Consider the following 20101-nt stretch of genomic DNA (forward strand, 5'->3'; position numbering starts at 1 on the left):
AGGGAGAAGAGACAGCATGTAACACCTGCACCGGCACCTTGTTCTCTGGAGATCAAGGATCCGTCGGTGTATAAATGAAGCCAGTTTTGTGGAGGGTACCTAATATTAATTGTCTCTAAAGACAATTGTTTCAGTATTTCAGTGTTTACTTCTGATTTCAGTATTTCTTCTGTTAAATTTAGATTATATTCTATATTTAATAGAGTTAAAGGGTTTGGTTTAATTTGTAGGTTTTCTTTTACATTCGGGATATTGATTTTCTGTTTTAATTCTTGAACAATGGATATGAAACTTTTTTGAGTTTTCAATCTACAGAGAGGACTGTATGAATGCCAATTGTTTCCTGGTAATCTGATAAGTTTTTCATATTGAATCAGTGCTTTTTCTTCTATTGTCATTTTGATGCTGTTAATATTAGTGAGGAATCTCATAGAATCTATTGGTGTTGTTTTGATTCCACCAGTAATGAGTCTGAGAGCTTGGTTTTGAACATATTCTATGTCGTTTATGAAAGGTGAAGTAATTAAAATTTCTCCGCAGTATGTCAGCACTGGCTGTATAAACATTTTGTATGTACTGTTCAAAGTATTCCTAGAGCATCCCCATTTCTTTCCTGCTAGTCTTTTTAGAAGGGAGAATCTTTTACGAGCTTTTTCAGAAATGTATTTCAAATGGTTGCTCCATGTTAACTTACTATCGAAAATAACTCCAAATGTTTAACCTGTAATAGAGACAAAAAGAGAGCTTATAATAAATTGTTCTATAGTGAAGCATATTATCTAGTGTTCACCATGCTCGCTATTGGATCTGTACGTTTTTCCTTTTTTCTTTTTTTTTTTTTTTATCAGTATTAAATTTACTATCCAGCAATACCCAGCAATACTATCAATACTATCATAGATTTATGACACGTTAAAAACCATTTTCCGATTTAAAGGACTTTACGGAAATTTTACTGCCTAGTTGTTTTTCGTTCGAATAGCTTCCTGCCAATAGAGGCTAGTGAACTTAAATAAAGTGTGCCGTCCTGAAGAGACATGGTTTAATCATTCTTTGAAAGTGATTTACGAGCGACATTAATGCAGAATGGTCTATGCACGAAAGTATTCAAATGTTTAAACTAAAAGTATAATAGTACATTATGCAACGAGCCTATAATGGTAGTAATTAAGACGCGAGTATGTTTATGAAACGAGTTCAAGCGAGTTTCATAATTTTCATACGAACGTCTTAATTACCATTATAGTCAAGTTTCATACGACTTTTTATGCTCGACCATATTGATTTTTTCCGGTAATTGGTGAAATGAATTTGCGGGAATGTGCTTTGTAAAAGGCTGGAAGATGACGGTGAATTGATGTTAATTTGTGTGTTGTTTTTTTCGACTGAGTTTAATATTGTCTAATCTCGCGCTAGTTGTCTTTCGATTGCGTATCCGAGAATAATCGATACTTGCGCTCTCATATTGCTACAATGGTATTTTCTGATTGGTGGAACACCTGAACTTTAATGAATAGGTGTATTTAATGAGGTCCATTAAAGGGCTGCTACCAGGTGTATAATTACTACATTTCGGCATGGTCGAGCATAAAAGTAATTAAAGTATGCTACGAGAGAGAGTCAAAAAGAAACCTTAATAATTGTTTTATTAATTGAATATGTACAATAAGACTACAAACACTTCATCACTTTTCAACGTAGTCCCCACTACGTTCAATGCAAGTATTCCTGTTACAGTATGTTGAAAAGCATTTAAGTATTTGTAATCTTATTGCACATATTCAGTTAATAAAACAATTATTAAAGGTTACTTTTTGACTCTCCCTCGTATTTGTACTGAGTGTGTGCTACACACCTAGCCCAGAATATATGCCCCTGATTCCTGCTTGCTTGGGAAGGACAGAGACTGAGACAGCAAATATACCTTTTAAGTCTGCTGAGGCATTGAACATAGAAGTAAGAATCACACTAACTACTAATATTGCAGAGAACGTGGTGAAGGAGCTGGAAGAGAACTTGAACATGTTAGAGGAGATCGAGGGCTACCTGAAGATCGTGCGTTCCTTCCCTCTGATCTCACTCAACTTCCTACGCAAGCTGCGAGTGATCCACGGCAAATATCTGGACAGTGGGAAGTGAGTTGCAGCTCAGTTACTTAAAATGATTTTATGTTGTGCATGCGTGTATCTGATCAGAGATGATTTTAGACTATTTGCTCTGAGGAGGGAAGACTGGATGGATAAGTTCTAAGATATTTTTTTTTGTTATAAACTTTCATTTTAAATGATTATTATTATTATTATTATTATTATTATTATTATTATTATTATTATTATTATTATTATTATTATTATTATTGTTATTATTATTGTTGTTATTATTGTTATTATTATTGTTATTATTATTGTTATTATTATTATTATTATTATTATTATTATTATTATTATTATTATTATTATTATTATTATTATACTTTAGGGCCTCTCTTATTTTTATTATTTATAAATGACATAAGTAAAAGAATAAGTTCTAGCTTTCTTTTATTTGCGGATGATCTCAAAATCTTTCTCAAAATTAGTAGTTTGGTTGATTGTCAAATTCTTCAAAAGGATATCAATTCAATTGCACTTTGGACTGTTGAAAACGGAATGAAAATTAATCAATCCAAAACTTTTGCTATTTCTTTCACACGTAAAACAACCTCCCAAAAATTTAATTATACTCTTAATAATGTCATAATTACTAGGAAAGATACTATTAGAGATCTTGGTGTCTTACTTGATTCTAAATTATATTTCCATGATCATGTGCAATATATTTATACCCATTCATTAAGAATGCTTGGTCTAATTAGATCTATAACTTATTCTTTTTCTACTCCTATGTGTTTGTTAATTTTATACTATACATTGGTCAGATCCAAGCTTGAATATGCATCTGTAGTATGGAACTCTATTACTTCCACTGACTCGGCTAAGCTTGAGAATATTCAAAGAAAATTTATTTCCCTTTGTTCTTATAGATTTTTACCTAATTCTGATGATTATAAATATGAGATTAACTGCAAATATTTTAATTGCTGTAGTTTATTTGCCAGACGTCAAGATCTTGATTACTTATTTTTTTGTAAAGTTCTTAAGGGTGATATTGATTGTGAATCTTTCGTAAGCAATATCAGTCTTCGTATTCCTGCTAAGGGTTTAAGATTTCATAAAATGTTTTACAATAGAAATTCTAAATCTCTCTCTCCGGTCTGCAGATGTATAAAATATGCGAATTTGCATGGATCAAGCTTGGATCCATTTAATGTGTAGTACGGTATATATTTTGAAGTTTTATATCAGTTTTCATTTATATCTTTTGTTTAAATATGTATTTTAATATTATTCTCGCTAACTTTTATATCATTTTGTTATTTATTAATTTACTTGATTCCATCCTTTCATTTTCAAATACAATTACTTTTATCTCATTATGCTATGTAGTTTAGTCATCCATTTTATCCCGTCCATTCATTGTCATTATTGTCGTATTATAATCTTGTATATCCTTGTATGATTCCATTCTTCATTTATGATTCCATTATTTCATTTGTAATTATCATTTTAATTAATTGCCATTAATTTAATTATTTCTTTGTACTTTTATTGTAAATTATTGCTAATGTTTTTGTTATATTGTTTGTGCTGAACTGTAATTGGCCTCTGGCTGTTGCACAGCACATTAAATATAAGTAAATAAATAAATAAATAATAATAATAATAATAATAATAATAATAATAATAATAATAATAATAATAATTATTATTATTATTATTATTATTATTATTATTATTATTATTATTGCATATACATGTTACGAATACACCATAATGAGCTACAGGTAAACTATTTCCTTACTAGGCCTAATCTTAAATAAAAAAAAAAATAAATGAAATAATAGTTTTTAAAATAAAAAACATTCTTATCTGTGAAAAAGGACTACTATAGTTCAGGCTCATCTATATATAACTGACATAAGAGATTCATTCATTTTTACTTTCCTAATGTACAGAGTTTATAAAGGTATTGTGATAACTGCAAAAATAGATTTTATGATTTTTATTAAATTGTAGGCCTACGTTTTCAGCATCCAGGATGCCAGAGTTGCACATTGTGAAACTAGTTTATAATGTTACGCTTTATTTCACGAGCTCGTTTCCTAACTTTGGCGAGTTTCATACCCTTTTTTTTTTTTTCGTAACTTTGACGAGTTTTATACACTTTTTTTTTGGCATGACAGCATCAAGTAATAAAGGAATAGCATATCAAATTTGTAATGTTGGGTAATTTGATATCTTGGTCAATGAAAAATGAGTTGCTGTGACAGCAAATATTATTGCACAGAAAATTTTATTTTAGTGATTTTGAGTAATAGTAAAGACTGTTTATAATGCTGGTGTATAAAAAAAAAGTAGTTTTGAGCACGCCTTCTGTCTGTCTGTCTCTGTGCGAGGATTTCTACTAAACTATTGGATGGATTTCATTCATATTCAGTCTTAAGAGTCAATCTGTTCGATGATTATGCACATGATACATAATTGTTGGTAAAAAATTAATAGGTTTTTATTTGAAAAGCAAAGGTAATTTATTCCATAACACATCAAAAGATTTTCTATGTCATTTTTATTACGTAAAAACTGTTGAAAATTTCATAAAGTCCCTTAGTACCTTAGATACACTGTAGGCGGGGGGAGGGGGGGAGAGGAATTTTTAACTCTACTGCATTGGACCAAGCCTTTGAGTAACTCTCATAGATGGGTAATAGGTATGCCTGTCTAGATCCGAGAGCATATCATAGCGACAGTAGACTTTGAGCTTGTGATTAATTTTGTGAATGACAGTGAATGAATGTATGATGAAATGATGGCAGGGTCAAGAATAATACGCATAAAAGCCTTCTCCCAACGCCATCTCTTCCTAGCATAAATTTAAATTTGAATTATTGGGATTTAAATTTGGTGGAAAGCCGATGCTTCGGCTGATTTAGTGTTGTTGCAAGATGAACAGATTTCCATTTGTACAGGTACTCCTTCGTGCTGCTGGACAACCAAAACCTGAGGGAGTTGTGGGATTGGCACACTCGCAAGGAAGACCTGCGAATTCTCAACGGCCGCCTCTTCTTCCATTTCAACCCTAAGTTATGCATGTACAAGATAGAGAAGATGAAGGAGGTCGCCCAACTCAAGGACTTCAAGGACATAGAAGTCTCTCCCTTCTCAAATGGGGACAAAATTGCATGTAAGGTTTGTTTATCCCGTTTCTTATATGGCCAAAAACGAAGTTTCGTTATCACAGACTCAAAAAATTTCTCTTCCAGTCAATATCTCGAAATAGATTTTTTTCGCAACCAGGACGTCATTTCAGTTTTTGCTTGGGAAGGCAAGACTTTTTTAGCGAAGACCTTATAATGTATATCACATGGCGTACTCCCTCCTTATTTCCTCTGAAATGAACTATTTTCCATACCGTAAAGTGAGGTAAACTTGACATTCCGGGGACGAATTTTGTTCAGGGACAAAGCAAAATTCGGAGACTGTCTCCGGGAAACGGGGACGTCTGGTAACCTTATGATAAATCTGATTGAGGTTTCTCATGTCACAAAGGCAAATACCAAATTGGAAATTTAATATCATGATTCATCACCACCTTCATCACCATTATCATAAACATCAATAAAATAGAAATCACTTAAAAATACAAGCAATATAACATACACAGTAGAAACAGAATCTGAACAATAGTCCATGGCCCATTGATGTACCCAAAGATCCTATACACATGATATGACCGTAGATGTTAAAGCATGTGTAAAGATAAGTAAAGGAAAAAAGTGGAATGTTTTAATACCCGGTATTAAGGGCATATGTACGTGAACGACCAAAAATATTATCAGAAAACGCAGGCTCTAAATTTCTAAAATTTTGTAAAAAAAATGAACTCACAACTAGACAAAAATTACAAGGTACCACAACAAGACTTATTAGAACTTAAATATCTGTTAAAATTATAAAAATGGTTACTAATAATATTTTTCAATCCAGTTTTATCAAAGTATGAAAAAAAAAAAAACAAACAAACAAATTCTGCAGTTATATCATTTGGTAACCGTAACATTATTATGGTCTCTCTGACATTTTAAATATTTTTCCTGCATGTAATAAACACTTATTTCTGAACAATAGACTACTCTCAGACATGTAGAGTTGTTTATTTTAATACAATTAATTTTTTATTTGTCCTGTATTAAACATATTAAAATTTACATAATGTTTTATGATCTAATTTTTATATTTTCAAAGAAATGGCCATTATTGTAGTCTATCTTTTGCATAAATGCATGTTAAATCAGTGTAGAAAATCTCAGCATTCTATCTCTAATGGTTGTGGAGTTATGAAATAATATGTGTGAAAATTGTCAAATTTTGGAAAATTTAATTTAAAGTAAAAAGTGAATTCTAAAAAATATTATTGGTAATCTTTTTTATACCTTTATCAGATATTTAAGTTCTATAAGTTTTGTTGTGGTACTTTGTAATTTTTGTTCAATTGTGAGTTCATTTCCTTATAAAATTTTAGAAATTTAGAGCCTGCATTTTCTGATAATATTTGTGGTCGTTCACGTACATATACCCTTAAGTAGTACTGCTCAATTATTATTTTTTAAATCTTAAACTCGCCTCTCTTAATATTTGCTCTTATTTAGCCTATTTTATATAATTACTGGTGCAGATCATTAGGTAGCCTATATTATGAAAATTTAATGAAGAATATTGCAAGCAGTTTTACTTATCATAAAATCATGAAATGAGCAGTTATGTAGTTTCATTTTAATACATAGCTGCAGTGGCGAGACTAAGGTGTAAACACGGGGTAGGCTGAAAAAATCTGTTTACGTTGTATATTTTTATAGAGTAGATGTTTATCGGCTTTTCTGTCAATTTTTTTTTTTGTGACATAGACCTAACAAGAAGATGATGATGATGACGACCACTAGTTTTCACCCCTAAACAGAATACAGGTAAACAATATAACTAACTTGTCTCAGAGCACCCTGTTAGCCAAGAACATTTCTTATACCATTACAAATGAAAATTTCTATTTTGTTTTCCTCCATCCGCTATTTCAATATGTAAATGTGTTGTCGATCTCCTATCTTTGTAAGCACATTTTGTATCATATGTCTAACTTGAAAACGGTTTCTCTGTTAATTCTACAAATAATGATCTCAATGTTCTCTTAGTATGAGCCATTTTACGCAAAATTAATATGTAATGCACACATGCATGCACTTTTGATTAAATTAAAGTCAACAATATAGCGTTTTCAGGGAACACCAATATAGCGTGACGTATTATCATGACGGAAGGCTAGCCTCCTTTCATATGGAGATGTAGTTAATTGATACCCCCACCCTGGTCCCCCCTCAAGCTTGCGAGTCAAGGTCGTAGCCATGCTTTTAGAGACTTTCTGCCACTAGCCTCACACTGAACTCTACATCCTGGAATGACTGTCAATTGTGACCTTAATATATGGAAGGCTCGGAATGCAAGCAAGTGTTATGATACACAGTAGAACCTCTATTATCCATGGTAATCAAGGGGATTGACTGGACGGTTAATCGAAAAAATCGGATAATCCGTACCATAAAATATTGTCATAAAATAGGTGTAAACACAGTTTCATAATTTCCTCCATGGTCTAGATTGTGAATCAGAAGTTCACTAACTTAAGCCCACTTGTCAACAGTGAATTTATAAAGGTCAAGTAAATTCCTTGTGTTGATTCTTTGCGGAAGGATAAGAATAGTAGAGGTTTCCTGTTGCAGATTTACAGACTTCATACACTTTACCCTTGTCTTTAATTAAATCGCACACATTTGTAACAACAATCTCGTATTCTAATGCGAGTTGAGCCGCGGTTTCTCTTTTCCCAAACTGTTCAATTATTTATATTTTTATTTCGATTAGTAAAACATTTTTAACACCCAGACACATATTTTGTACAGAAATTATGACGTACGGGCACTCGAACAGTTGAACAAGGACTGAATACTACACGGGTTTCCTCTAAATTTTGCGGACGTTCTTGGAACTATTTCTTTGAAAGCAGGTAGTGACTATTTTACAATTTGAGAAAAATGCCTTGAAGTAGGCCTACCGGTAACTGTTCCTATTGCTGGCAGTAGTAATATAAGGATAAAGGCTTATAATAAAAGACTCCAGAAAAGAATAGGTACTAATATATAGTATAGCACTACATTCTTTTTTCCGCAGCAAAGAAAGAAAAGAGAGAGAAAGACAGTCGGATAATCTGCTGATCGGTTAATAGGGTGACCGATAATCGGGGTTATACTGTATAGTTATTATGAACTTACAGGTCTACTGTTACTAGGTATAACAACTCAAATTTTTTGGGTAGGCTAATCCTCAAAAGTCTCTTAAGAGCTCCGCACCTTTGGATGATTGTTAAAGGCTTTTTTATTCTGCAGGCAATGTGACGCATCTGAATGCCTGGGTGACGAAGCGGAGTTTCGCTGCAGTTATCATCGAGTGGGAGCCGTTCAAGCACTACGATCCGCGCACCCTGCTGGGCTATGTGCTGTTCTACATCGAGGCACCCCACCAGAACGTGACTCTGTATGACGGACGGGATGCTTGTGGTGGGGATCGGTGGATGGTGGATGACATATCTCCCACTCAGAACTCCGCTATCTTGACACACCTGAAGCCGTACACGCAGTATGCTTGGTACATCGAGACGTACACTATTGCGTCTGTGCGCACTGCTGCACAGAGCCCTCTTCAGTACTTCCGCACTCTGCCATCTGGTGAGTAACAAACTAAGGAATCTGCACTTTTCCAACAAGGTGGAATGGGAGTTTTTTTGTAAATGTGAATCTTATTGTATTAAGGTGTGTTTACCGTGTTATGCTTGTTACGTAATAGTAATATGCGTTACAAGAGCGGTATGTTGAAGTTTTCATGTTCGAGGAAAAGTTTGAAAACGCGAAACGTAGTTGAGCTTTTTTAATTTCCGAGAATTGAAAGAAAACATACCGCTCGTGTATCGTACATTATTTTGTGCGAAGATCGTTTATTACATACATGAAAGAGGAATTTCTAATTAGTTGTAATGAAATCTCCATCTTGGTTTCTGTTCAATGACGGCAAATTTGCAAAACAAAAATATCTATCTTCAACATTGTTGCTTTAAAATGTTTTCTGTGTTTACTATACTCCAGCAGGCCGTGATATACGTCTGTCTTTTTTTTTCCCCCCCAGTCTATAAATGCGAACTTAAAACAAACGATAAGGTTATGTAATGATTTATTTTTCATTTTAATATTTTAACAATATTATTTATATAACATATTGCAGTAATAACATCGGCAAGTTGATTTGTTGATTTTTTCACGGCTTTCTTAATGTTATTTGCATCACGAATGCAGTAACTTTAGTGGAGTTGTAGAGTTTACTTAATTTTTGCAAATATTTAAAAACAATAATTAACAGTGCAATTTAGGTGAAATTGCAGTGGTAAGTTTCCAATTTATAATTATTACTATATTGAACGTCTCTAAAGATAATATGTTAAAAGCCTAAAGCAGTAAAATCAATATGTCACTTAAGCGGTAAGAAGAGGGAAATTGTTATGTGTGTTAGGTTGGGAATACTGAATGTGGAATTTTAGACTTTCTGCAGATTGGTTTTGTGCGGAAACCAAGCAAATACGCACGATCTCGCACAAATGTTGATTTTTAAAGAGGACTTCTTAAGGTACAGTCACACGTCGCTACTTTTGCAGCGCTGCAGTATAAAAAACTGCGCAACTCTCGTACTGCGACGTGTGAACAATGGTGCAACCCAAAAAGTAGCGGCTGCCGAACCTGCTGCCCGCTACTTTTTCATGCTGCGCGCAGCTTAAAAGTAGCGACGTGAGAACAGGGTTCTCAGGGTTGCAGCCGCAGCATTTTTGATATCAGTTTTGTTGAAACTTTTGCTGCGGTTGCGACCAGTGTTGCCACCCATATGTGCCAATGATACTTTTATTGTTTGGATGTATTTTAATGTTAGATGTGATGAAAATAAATTATTTGTAACAGTTATTAAATACACAACACAGTCTGAGCATATTTGCTGACGATATAATTCACTTTCTTAATTTTCTGTAGCGTAGTTTCAAACAGGATTTCATTGATTACGTGAAAATGCTGTTGGTTATCATTTAAGTATATAGGCGTTTTTAAAAGCTTTATAGTAAAAATAATGCCAATTTCTGAATACTAGTTAGGACAGAAAAGCAAATAATAGATAAGGAAGCTTTCGCATGAGATTATTAATAATGTGAACATAACCACAAAATGTATATTGAGAAGTCAGCACGGAGATGGGAACCTGCAGCATGACTGCGGCTGCAAAAGTAGCGCCTTGTGTGTGAACAGACTCGCAACCTCCAGTTGCAACTTTTGCAGCACTCGGGTTGCAGCACGAAAAGTAGTGTGTAGCGCGCTACTTTTGGCTTACGTGTGAACATGACACGCAACTTTTGCAGCTGCAGTACAAAAGTTGCGCAGCAAAATTAGCGACGTGTGACCGTACCTTTAATTATGTTAATGTTGATTTTTAAATGATGGTGGTAGTTTCCAGTAGCGTAGCGTCAATGTAAGCTAAAAAGCTCAGCTTTCCCAGTTAATAAACCTCCAGTTTATGAACAAAATTATTTATTAATTTTAATACAATTTATATTTGCGCCTTAAATGTTGTGATGCGGCAACTCAGGATGATTTGTGATGCAGCAGTAAACATGAAGCCTGCACACACCAGCTTCCAATCCCCTCCACAGACTCGTTTCTTTCACGCATTCTTCTGTGTAATCCACCCCGCAGATTTTCCATCCCTATCTAACTAAACTACTCTGGTCGCAAGAAGCTAGCTTTGGCATTGGAAAGAATTTAGCTTCCGAGTTATCCCTTTCGCGAGTTGTGTTCAGTTGAAGTGTTAGTGTGCACTGTGGCTGATATAATAAATAATGAGTGAAATAACAGTTCCTGTCACTAATTTGCGTAGTCAAAAATAATCTTAAGATAAAGATTTGAACGTTGATTGACGTAATTTTACTAACACTGTATCTATTGACCGTTAATATTGTGATTTCTCTAAATATGACGGGGAGTGAGTAATGTTAAATATTATACTATGTGTCTATTTCTGAGAGATATGTGTAAACTATGAAATCATATTTTACTACCATCTGAGGTGATGCCTTATTGGTGTTACTTATGAGGTTCCAACCAATCTTCGGACTGCTGACTTTACATCGACTACTCTTTATTTTAAGACTATATTTTTGCAATACGTTTCCTCATACATGAAAGACAACTTGAGTTATCTTCCCCTGCTCAAAATTTCATGCTACGCCACTGGTAGTTTCGATGTAGTGATAATAATGCTGTTTAAAAGGATAACAAGTCGTAACTTAATTGTTATTCAAAAGAGGAAATGTTTTGTTGTGTTCTTGTATGTAGAAAGAGGAAATGATACGAGGAACAGATTTATTTAAATGTCTTACATTACAGTGACCATTTCTTTTTCCTGATCCTTCCAGGATCAGCCATTTCAGAGCAAATGGTTGGTTAAAATAATAAATGAACACACTGAAATATATATCATCATTGAATTGTATGCAGCATGTGCTCAAATAAATACACACTCATACAAGAGAGAGAATGAGATCTATGATTAGGCTATGGTAGTCAAATCTGTGATAATACGAGGCGCGTCCATAAAGTAACTTTCCCACTCGTCCCACAGCTAGCAAACAATATGTTGCGCGAAGCGACTGCTTGTACGTGATAGACTAATGTCCTGGCATGACGCATGCACTAGCGGAACTTCCCGAGTGGTCTCAGTAGCTTCGTTGCATTGGTTGAAGATGGACGTTCCTATTCCAGCTCCCGCTGTGTGTGAAGTGCGATCAGTGATAAAGTTTTTGAATGCACAGGGCATAGCGCGACTGAAATTTATCGTCAGCTGTGCCAGGTCTATGGGCCTAACGTCATGAGCAAGCAGATATGGTTGATATTTTATTGCAAAAGAATCTATGTAATTGGCAGTGTGAAGTTCTGTATGAACTCAGGAGTGACTATAAGATTTAATCCGAGAATAGGTGCAAGGATTGAGTAGAATTGAGTCATTGTTCATATTGTTGTAGCTCCATCTCCACCCCTGGCACTGGAAGTGATCACAACAGTGAGCAATGAGCTAACCATAAAATGGCAGCCACCTGAGTACCCAAATGGTCACGTGACGCACTACGTGATCACTGGAACGTGGATGAAAGATGACCAAAGCATGTTGGACCAACGCAACTTCTGCAGTGAACGTGAGTTTATCACGCGATAACATAGTTTTATTTTTTCCATCTCATCCTCCTGTACTTGGTTAATGAATTTGACGTTAAGATGCAATTGCTGATGAGGTATCCATGTTTGTTTAGTGAACAAGTCATCAAACAAGCAAGCATTTTCGTTGACTAGCTACTACGGACTTGATTGCTATGCACTATGTAGCTTTGGATCATGACGTCACATCCAGCTATTTAGTCAACAATCTAGTTCACTTCAGCTGAAAATGTAGCTTTGAGACACGGCCTTAATATAGCTGACTGTGCTAATGGCTAGTGACCTCTTTACACAAACTGAAGTACCGCAATCATAAGAGATAAAAAAAACACTTTGAACAGTCATTTTTTTTTATCTTTTTATATTTTGTCTCTTGTGTGTTCTTCTAATTTCCTTTAAAACTTAAAATTATTTATAATCTCAAAATAATGGGAAACGTTAGTTAAGTGGTTGTTGCTTGCATTGCAGCTTTGATCCCAGATAAGAAGCCAGTGCCAACAACACAGAACGAGCCAGTAGGAAAGCGGGAGGAAGAAGAGGTAGATTCGTGTGTGTGCAGCGATGATGACAAAGGGAACAAGGCGACCAAGTTGGAGGAGACGGAAGTGACTTCGCAGATACATTTCGAGGACTCGCTACACAACCTCTTGTTCATGAAGCGGTAAGTGTTTTCTGCATCCGGTGCTTTCGGCATGGAGTGACTTGTTCATTCACAGTATTATTACTTCCATTCTTTTTTTCCTTCCTCTACTACTACTTTACGCTCTTCATACATTTCTCCCTGTCATTCTCTTTTCTCGATCCTATTTTTATTTTTCACATTTTAATAACTAGTCTCTTTCACTTACCTATTACATCTCTGTAGTCCTTGATTTATCTCCCCTGACCTGTTGTCTCTCTCTCTCTCATTTTCTTCTTGTTTCTTTCCCATTTCCTCTCGTTTCTCTCCCATTTTCCTTTTGTTTCTCTCCCATATTCCACTTGGCTCTCTCTCATTTTCTTCTTGTTTCTTTCCCACTTTCCTCTCGTTTCTCTCTCATTTTCCTTTTGTTCCTCTCCCATATTCCTTTTGTTTCTCTCCCATATTCCTCTTGTCTCTCTCTCTCATTTTCTTCTTCTCTCTTTCCCATTTTCCTCTCGTTTCTCTCCCATTTTCCATTTGTTTCTCTCCCATATTCCTCTTGTCTCTCTCTCATTTTCTTCTTCTCTCTTTCCCATTTTCCTCTCGTTTCTCTCCCATTTTTCTCTCGTCTCTCTTCCATTTTCTTCTCGTCTCCCATTTTTTTCTCTCTTCTCTCTCTCTCTCTCTCTCTCTCTCCCTCCCATTTTCCTCTCGTCTCTTCCATTTTCTTCTCTTCTATCCCCCATTTTTCTCTTTTCTCTTTATTTCTCATTTTCCTCTTAATTCTCTTATTGCTATATTTATAAGAAAGAAATAGTAACAACAGTGAATTGTGCACACATAGAGCTCTGGAACTCCATGTTTATTTTGCAGGCCAAGTTCCAGCCGAAGAAAGCGGGAAGCATCAATGTCATGGCAGGACACGACGTCAGGAGAATTAGAAACCATAACGGAGCTCTATGACCGTAACTTGTCCACCACAACCTTAAGGTACAGTACGAGACGAAGAGAACAAGTTGGAGTGATTTGCTTACAAAGTAATATTTAAAAAAGTGATCCTATTTTACACATGTTATTCTTTAGCTTTTAATGTCAAATAGCTTATTATCTATCCTCTTGTAAATTAATCTTCAGTGTACCTACTAAGCAAAATGTTGAAGTTGTACGATTAATTGAAAGTTCTGGCTTGCTTGAATTACTGTACTATCACCAAATGAATTTATTACTTCGTTCATCATAAATCACAATAACAATAAATATTTTTATATCGAGATAAATATGAGTAAAGGCTGGTTCATTAATAAACCGGGAACGGAAACGTCAACGAGAACGAGAACGGAAATAATGTTAAAATAAATGTATTTAAATGTGATCATTCACAATAGTTAATTGTGAATGCTCACATTTAAATATATTTATTTTAACAATATTTCCGTTTTCGTTCTCGTTGCCGTTTCCGTTCCCGGTTTATTGTGAACCAGCCTTAAATCGGTTTATAAGTTAATCGAATAAGCATTATGCAGCATTTCGACTCCGTGCTGATTCCCACTTTGTTCTTTTCGTGGTCAGATCTTCCCAATTGTCAATCTCCATTTACAGACATTCTTTCACAATCTCATCCTTCCATTTCCTCATTGGTCTTCCCGAAGGTCTTTTTGAAAATGTTTGAATAGACCGTCTTTACACTTCTGCTATCATCCATGCGCACCACATGTCCTGCAGGTTCTGCTCATTGTAGTCTTTTGGCGTTCACTAGTTTCATGTTTGGAGGTTTCTTGGATGCTGTTACTTCGGATTTTCCACTTATTTTCAGTTGACTCAAAAACTGAACCGAAAATCTTTCTTAACATTTTGTTTTCGAAGAATATCAATTTATGTTTGTCTTGTTTGGTCAGGCTCCATGTTTCAGCTCCATACATTAGCACTGCACTGGCTGGATTAATATGTTTGCATTATGTATTTAGGAATTCATATTTCCTGTCATTGCACGTCTCTGTTTAATTAGAATACAAAGATTCTTGAATTAATTCACTGTTCGAAACGGATTTATAATGCAAGTATAAATTAAATTTTGTTGCAAAATGTTATAGCTATTAAAATGGCTGATTTGTTGTGTGTAGAAATATAGCATTATGTAGCAGTTTCACTGTTATAGAAAAGAGCTTGTTACACCATTAACGGTCTTAATCACACTTAGAAGTTAATGTACGGTTTACTCTATGCATTCCCCAGTCCTTGTCAGTTTTCTACGAGGGGGATCCAGGAAATAACGACCGTTTTGTTGTAATAATTAAAAAAATATATATTTATTTGAAAAAACAAAGTCTGTTACATAACTGAAGCTTCCTTTACTTCTCTACATAATCACCACCTACATTTAAACATTTGTCGTATCTGTTCACTAGCTTTAGAATTCCCGTGTTATACTCCTCTGCCGCCAGTTCATTAAGCCAGGTGTTCACTGTCTTCTTCAACTCTTCATCACTTCCAAAATGCGTACCACCCAGAAAGTCTTTCAGCTTAGTGAAAAGGTGAAAATCGCTAGGAGCAAGGTCTGGACTATAGGGCGGATGATCAAAGATTTCCCAACCGAATTGATCCAGCAATACTCGAGTTGAAGCAGCAGTGTGCGGGCGGGCGTTGTCGTGAAGAAGCACAACTCCTCTCGAAAGCATTCCTCGCCTCTTGTTTTGGATGGCTCGCCGTAGTTTTCATAAAGTCTCACAATAACGATTTGCATTGATCGTAGTGCCTTTTGGCATGAAATCCAGCAAAAGAACACCTTTGCGATCCCAAAAGACAGTAGCCATGACTTTTTGTGTTGAGAGAGTCTGTTTGAATTTTCTCGGTTTCTTGGGTGATGAGGGATGATGCCACTGACGTGATTGGCGCTTGGTCTCTGGGGTGTTGTGAGACACCCAGGTCTCATCACCAGTCACAATTTGATCAAGAAAGGCGTCTCCATCTGTGTGATATCGCATCAAGAATGTCAATGCTGAGGCCATTCTCTGAGTTTTGTGTTGGTCACTCAGTTGCCGTGGAACCCATCGTGCACAGCTCTTGTGGTAGCCAAGATGTTGCGACACAATTTCATCAAGCAAAGAACGAGAAATGTCAGGAAAGGCAATATGCAATTCGTCGAGTGATGTGCGCCTGTCTTGCAAGATTCTGTCGTTCACTTTAGTCTTCAGGTCTTCTGTGATGAGTGATGGGCATCCGTGTCGAGTTTCATCGTGGACATTTGTTCGCCCATTGTTGAACATTTCGCACCATTTTCTCACATTTCTTTCATTCATTACAGTATCACCATACACTTCTTTCAATTGCCGGTAAATTTCTGCAGGTTTCAAATGTCTGGCATTCAAAAATCGAATCACACTCCTCATCTCACAGTCGGCGGGATTATCAATCACGTCGTTCATTTTGAAGTAACACAAAATGCACAATGGCGACTTGTTGCAACCAGTTCTCACAACATTATGAGAACACATGTTAAGGAAGCCAGTTGACCTTCAAACATGGAAGGGGAGTCAGCTGCGCGGCGGGTATGCGCGAACGGTCGTTATTTCCTGGATCCCCCTCGTATTATTAGGTTTTGGCGTCTTGTGAACTAGGCCAAAAAACCTCCCAACAGATCCCATATTCACTGTAAAACACTTTATGGCATTCTTAACTTTTAGTGCATGTAAATTTGGGTTCAGGTATTGTACTGGAACCGGTATACATAATTATTTCTGCTTTTCGTTGTGAAGTCCCAGACAGTGAACGGGCAAGGAACAGACCAACAGTCCCGTAGTGTTAGAAGGAATTACTTCTCGGTCAGTGAAATAATTTCTTATGCATGGATGAACAACTACGACACTCAAGTATAGGTACACAGGTCAGGCATAAACCATAGGAAATGTTATGGCATGGTGTGCTCTTCTGTACTACCAGAAACCTGCCTATTCTTTCTGCCCCTACTGTGGAGGAAAAGTGTTTAGTTAATTTCTTGTCTTCAGTTTACTAATATTTGAAGGGAAGAAGAAGAAGATTTAATTAATTAATTAATTTTATTCAATTCATTTGTTTTAATTAATTGATTAAATGGCGATCTTACTCGTGTTAATTGTGTAAGCATGTGCGGCTTACAGTTGTTTCGGTGTTTCTTCACACCATCCTCAGAGCCTACTAGATCTCGGCGTCATCTCGAACTTCGCTGCCTGTTGTGTGGGTGCATTCGATTGTTGAAAAGTGTTGAAATGTGGTGTCAAATAATGTGTGTGTTCTGAAATTGATCTGTGTGTTGAGAATTTGATCAGGGTGTGTTTTGTGTGTCTGTATATTTCATATTGTTCTAGTGTGTTGAGTTTTTGGTTTTTGAGTTGTATGTGTAGGATTTCCATGTCTGTATTGTATGTGTGGTTAGCATTAGTTACGTGTTCGGCATATGTAGATGCATTGTGTCCTCTGGTTATTGCTTTAATGTGTTCTTTGTATCGAGTTTGGAATGATCTGCCTGTCTGTCCAATGTAGAAACTGTCGCAACTATTGCATGTGAGTTTGTATACGCCTGTGCGGTTGTATTTATTTGTTTGTGTGTTGAGATATCTGTAGTGTGTTTTCTGTTCTGTATGCTATGTTGTATTTCTGTTTTCTAAATGAGGATGCGATCTTGTGTGTGTTTTTGTTTTCGTATGTTTAGTGTGATGTATTTCTTGTGTTCTTGTGTTTGTGTTATTTTTTGTGTGTTTTTGTGTTTGTTGAGTTTTTGGAATGATCTGCCTGTCTGTCCAGTGTAGAAACTGTCGCAACTATTGCATGTGAGTTTGTATACGCCTATGTGGTTGTATTTATTTGTTTGTGTGTTGAGATGTCTGTAGTGTGTTTTCTGTTCTGTATGCTATGTTATATTTCTGTTTTCTAAATGAGGATGCGATCTTGTGTGTGTTTTCGTTTTCGTATGTTTAGTGTGATGTATTTCTTGTGTTCTTGTGTTTGTGTTATTTTTTGTGTGTTTTTGTGTTTGTTGAGTTTTTGTTTTGTCTTCCTTATGATGTTGTCTATTATGTTTGGGTTGTAACCATTTTCTTGTGCTATGTATTTGATTGTGTTCACTTCTTCATTGTAGTGTTGTTAGCTCATGGGTATGTTGAGTAATCTGTGTATCATTGTCCTGAATGCAGCATGTTTGTGTTGTGTGGGGTGATTAGATGTGTTGTGTATGTGTGTGGTGGTGGTGGTGGTGGTGGTTGGTTTTCTGTATATTTTGAAGGTGGGTTTGTTATCAACTTTTGTTATGGTGATGTCTAAGAAATTTATGGAGTTATTGTTTTCGAGTTCCAGTGTGTATTGGAGTTTTGGGTGTATTTTGTTTATGTATTGGTATTTGACACCACATTTCAACACACAATTAACACGAGTAAGATCGCCATTTAATCAATTATTTATATTCAAGTGTTAAAAGTATGTACGAAAGATTCAACATGAATTATTAATTAGTTAAAATATTTATTCGCTTGTTTATTTTTTCATCTGATAAGAGTTTCGTGTTTTTCCACTCAATGCATATCATTTTATTCTTAGAAGAAAATAATTGCCATTGCTTGCTTACTCATGATTTCTCATTGTGATCTTATTAACAAATTTGAAGATGATACTGTTCCCTGTTTTATGCCTTAACTTACACAATCTCTGTCCACAATAAGTTTATCTAAGACGTTATTATTTAAAATTACATTTCCTACATTGGAAGGAACGTCATTGTGCATATTGTAAGTTTCGTTAACTGGCAATAGGGTCTTTCCAAGACATACACAAAAGTAAAGTAGAATGCATAACCTGTCTCTTTCAGGTACGTGGAAGGAACAACGGAACAACTTGTGGAAACGACAAGCCAGGATAGTGCAGTGTCTTCTGAAGTGAGAGACAACTTCAGGCGCGTGGTGTATGGAGAGATTCAGATTGTGGTGCAGAACGTGGCCCACTTCACAGAGTATGTAATCTCTGTAGAGGCGTGCCGCGAGAGCGTGCCTGAGGATCATGGTTCCACGAAGAATAACTGCTCGCGTAAGAGCCTGAAGATGGGCAGAACTCTTCCACTGGGTGAGCATATAAGCTGAGTTGAATTAGATTGCAGAGAGGTGGGGGGGAGGGATGAGACATGCCCATGCGTGTGTATGTCACTCAAAATGGGCTCTTTGGTGAATCAAGCATCACTCAAGCTGTCCAGGATGATGGACGAACTTGAGGATGCTAGAAATCAGAACACTTGATGATGGCCATGCCAGGCAAGTCCACTGCTTTGGAGTAGTGGCCAGCATGTCTGACTGCGAAATTAGCGGGTCCAGGATCGAATTGTGGTTGGGACAAGTTGCCTGGTTCAGGTTTTGTCCAGGGTTTCCCCTCAACCGAATAAAAGCAAATGCTGGATAACTTTCAGCTGGACTCTGGGTTCATTTCACCGTCATTATCTCTTTCGTCTTGCCAATGGGGTTTTACGAAACGCACATTCTACTTTACTTTAGACCTACAGTAGGGTTGCCAACCCTTCCTTATTTCCCGGGATCTCCCGTATTCGCCCCTAATTTTTAACAGTCTCCCAGCTCTCGTATTTTTCTTTTCTTCGAGCATTTTTCACCTTTATTTTTTCATAATGTAAAAATCATTATTCTAAACATTTTATTCTGCTGTGAATGATATATGTATGTATTTATTAACACTGCAAGTGGGTAAATACCCGGTGGCAGTGGTAACTAATTACATTCAATAATGGCAATTAATAATAAATTACAATTAATAATAATAATAATAATAATAATAATAATATAATTAATAGTAATAATAACGATAATAACAGTATACCGGTAATTATATTAACAAGGAGCATCCTAAATTAAATAAAGCATGATTACCTAAAGTAATATTTTAAAGTAAATCTAATTTGTATCTTAACCCTAAGTTCGAACTTAAACCCACGAGTATATATTATATGTTCACACATGCATAAGTACTTTTCAGCACTACACTCATTTCGCTCTTAACTCACTCACTGCACT

The 20101-nt window shown here is 35.7% G+C and overlaps 1 protein-coding gene across 2 annotated transcripts in view; it reads left to right on the forward strand.

The window, feature by feature from the left end:
- The window catches only part of LOC138693240 (insulin-like peptide receptor), a 147724-nt gene that overhangs the window by 107360 nt on the left and 20263 nt on the right, over positions 1 to 20101 (forward strand). For both annotated transcript variants that reach the window (XM_069817055.1, XM_069817054.1), the window contains exons 9-15: positions 1988 to 2135; positions 5066 to 5280; positions 8531 to 8869; positions 12253 to 12423; positions 12911 to 13103; positions 13938 to 14054; positions 18898 to 19148. In XM_069817055.1, the coding sequence (XP_069673156.1) occupies positions 1988 to 2135; positions 5066 to 5280; positions 8531 to 8869; positions 12253 to 12423; positions 12911 to 13103; positions 13938 to 14054; positions 18898 to 19148 (1434 nt within the window). The remainder of the gene's footprint in view (positions 1 to 1987; positions 2136 to 5065; positions 5281 to 8530; positions 8870 to 12252; positions 12424 to 12910; positions 13104 to 13937; positions 14055 to 18897; positions 19149 to 20101) is intronic.

The sequence above is a fragment of the Periplaneta americana genome, chromosome 17 (genome assembly GCF_040183065.1).
Source record: "Periplaneta americana isolate PAMFEO1 chromosome 17, P.americana_PAMFEO1_priV1, whole genome shotgun sequence".
NCBI lineage: Eukaryota > Metazoa > Arthropoda > Insecta > Blattodea > Blattidae > Periplaneta > Periplaneta americana.